The sequence below is a fragment of the Octopus bimaculoides genome, chromosome 19, assembly GCF_001194135.2.
Source record: "Octopus bimaculoides isolate UCB-OBI-ISO-001 chromosome 19, ASM119413v2, whole genome shotgun sequence".
In the NCBI taxonomy this organism is placed as follows: domain Eukaryota; kingdom Metazoa; phylum Mollusca; class Cephalopoda; order Octopoda; family Octopodidae; genus Octopus; species Octopus bimaculoides.
The window spans coordinates 2,231,484-2,232,666 of NC_068999.1; the positions used below are offsets into that span (position 1 = coordinate 2,231,484).

Below are 1,183 nucleotides of genomic sequence, written 5' to 3' on the forward strand. Positions count from 1 at the left end.
TGTGTGTGTGTGTGTGTGTGTGTGTGTGAGGCCACGTGTGTATGTGTGGGCGTGTATGTGTAGCCATGTGTGTGTGTGTGTGTGTGTGTGTGAATGGCCGTGTGGGTGCGTAATGGTGACTTGTAAGTCTTTCAGGTTTCCAACAGCAAAACATGTTTACATTCTGCCTTACCTCTGAGACACACTTGTATATATCTTAATACATTATATGTGGTTGGTCATGGGAGGAGAGGAGGATAATATGCTTATCTGTCATCACATACGAACTCTATACATGAGTGTGTATGTGTGTGTATGTATGTGTGTACATACATATATATGTATAAATATATATCATCATCATCATTTAACGTCTGCTTTCCATGCTGGCATGGGTTGGACGGTTCAACTGGGGTCTGGGAAGCCAGGAGGCTGCACCAGGCCCCAATCTGATCTGGTAATGTTTCTACAGCTGGATGCCCTTCTTAACACCAACCACTCCGAGAGTGTAGTGGGTGCTTTTTACATGCCACTGGCACAGGGGCCAGAGGAGCTGGCATCAACCACAATATGATGGTGCCTTTTATGTGCCACCAGCACAGAAGCCAGTCAAAGCAGCACTGGCATCGATATATATATATATGTATACGTATGTGTATAAATGTATATGTATACATATGCATATATCTGTAAATATATAGAAATATTAATATTTCTAAGTCTCTCTAAAGGAGACGACGGCAGCCGTACTGGATATTAATAGTTACCGCCAAACCAACATGGCAGCATTCATCCTATTTTTTGGACTGCCATGTTGGCTTGGCGATAACTATTAATATATGTATATATTATATATGATATATATGTATTCTACAACAAGAAGACAAACCTCGTTTCCCCAGCTTGTCCATTCAGGCCAGAGGTTCCTTGCAAATAATTCTAAACATTTTGGATTGTCTGGGAGAAATTCAGCCAAAATATCTGAAGAACAAATGGAAACATTATGGTCAATATTTATTAATATTATCATTTATGCATAATTAACCACATTTTTTTAAAAAGGGTAGATTTAACATCTTCACATCTTCTACACTATGCTTTGATCAGTTTTAAAAATTAACCATCATCAGATGGCTTATTCCTGAAAGTATATTGGATAGCAGCATGTAAACTTTATTTGGAAATGCTCGGTTAATGATAGAAT

General features: G+C 38.6%; 1 protein-coding gene across 2 annotated transcripts in view; it reads right to left on the reverse strand.

The window, feature by feature from the left end:
* LOC106880387 (N(6)-adenine-specific methyltransferase METTL4) overlaps positions 1-1,183 on the reverse strand; it is an 85,069-nt gene that overhangs the window by 11,620 nt on the left and 72,266 nt on the right. For both annotated transcript variants that reach the window (XM_014930299.2, XM_014930297.2), the window contains one exon: positions 869-960. In XM_014930299.2, the coding sequence (XP_014785785.1) occupies positions 869-960 (92 nt within the window). The remainder of the gene's footprint in view (positions 1-868; positions 961-1,183) is intronic.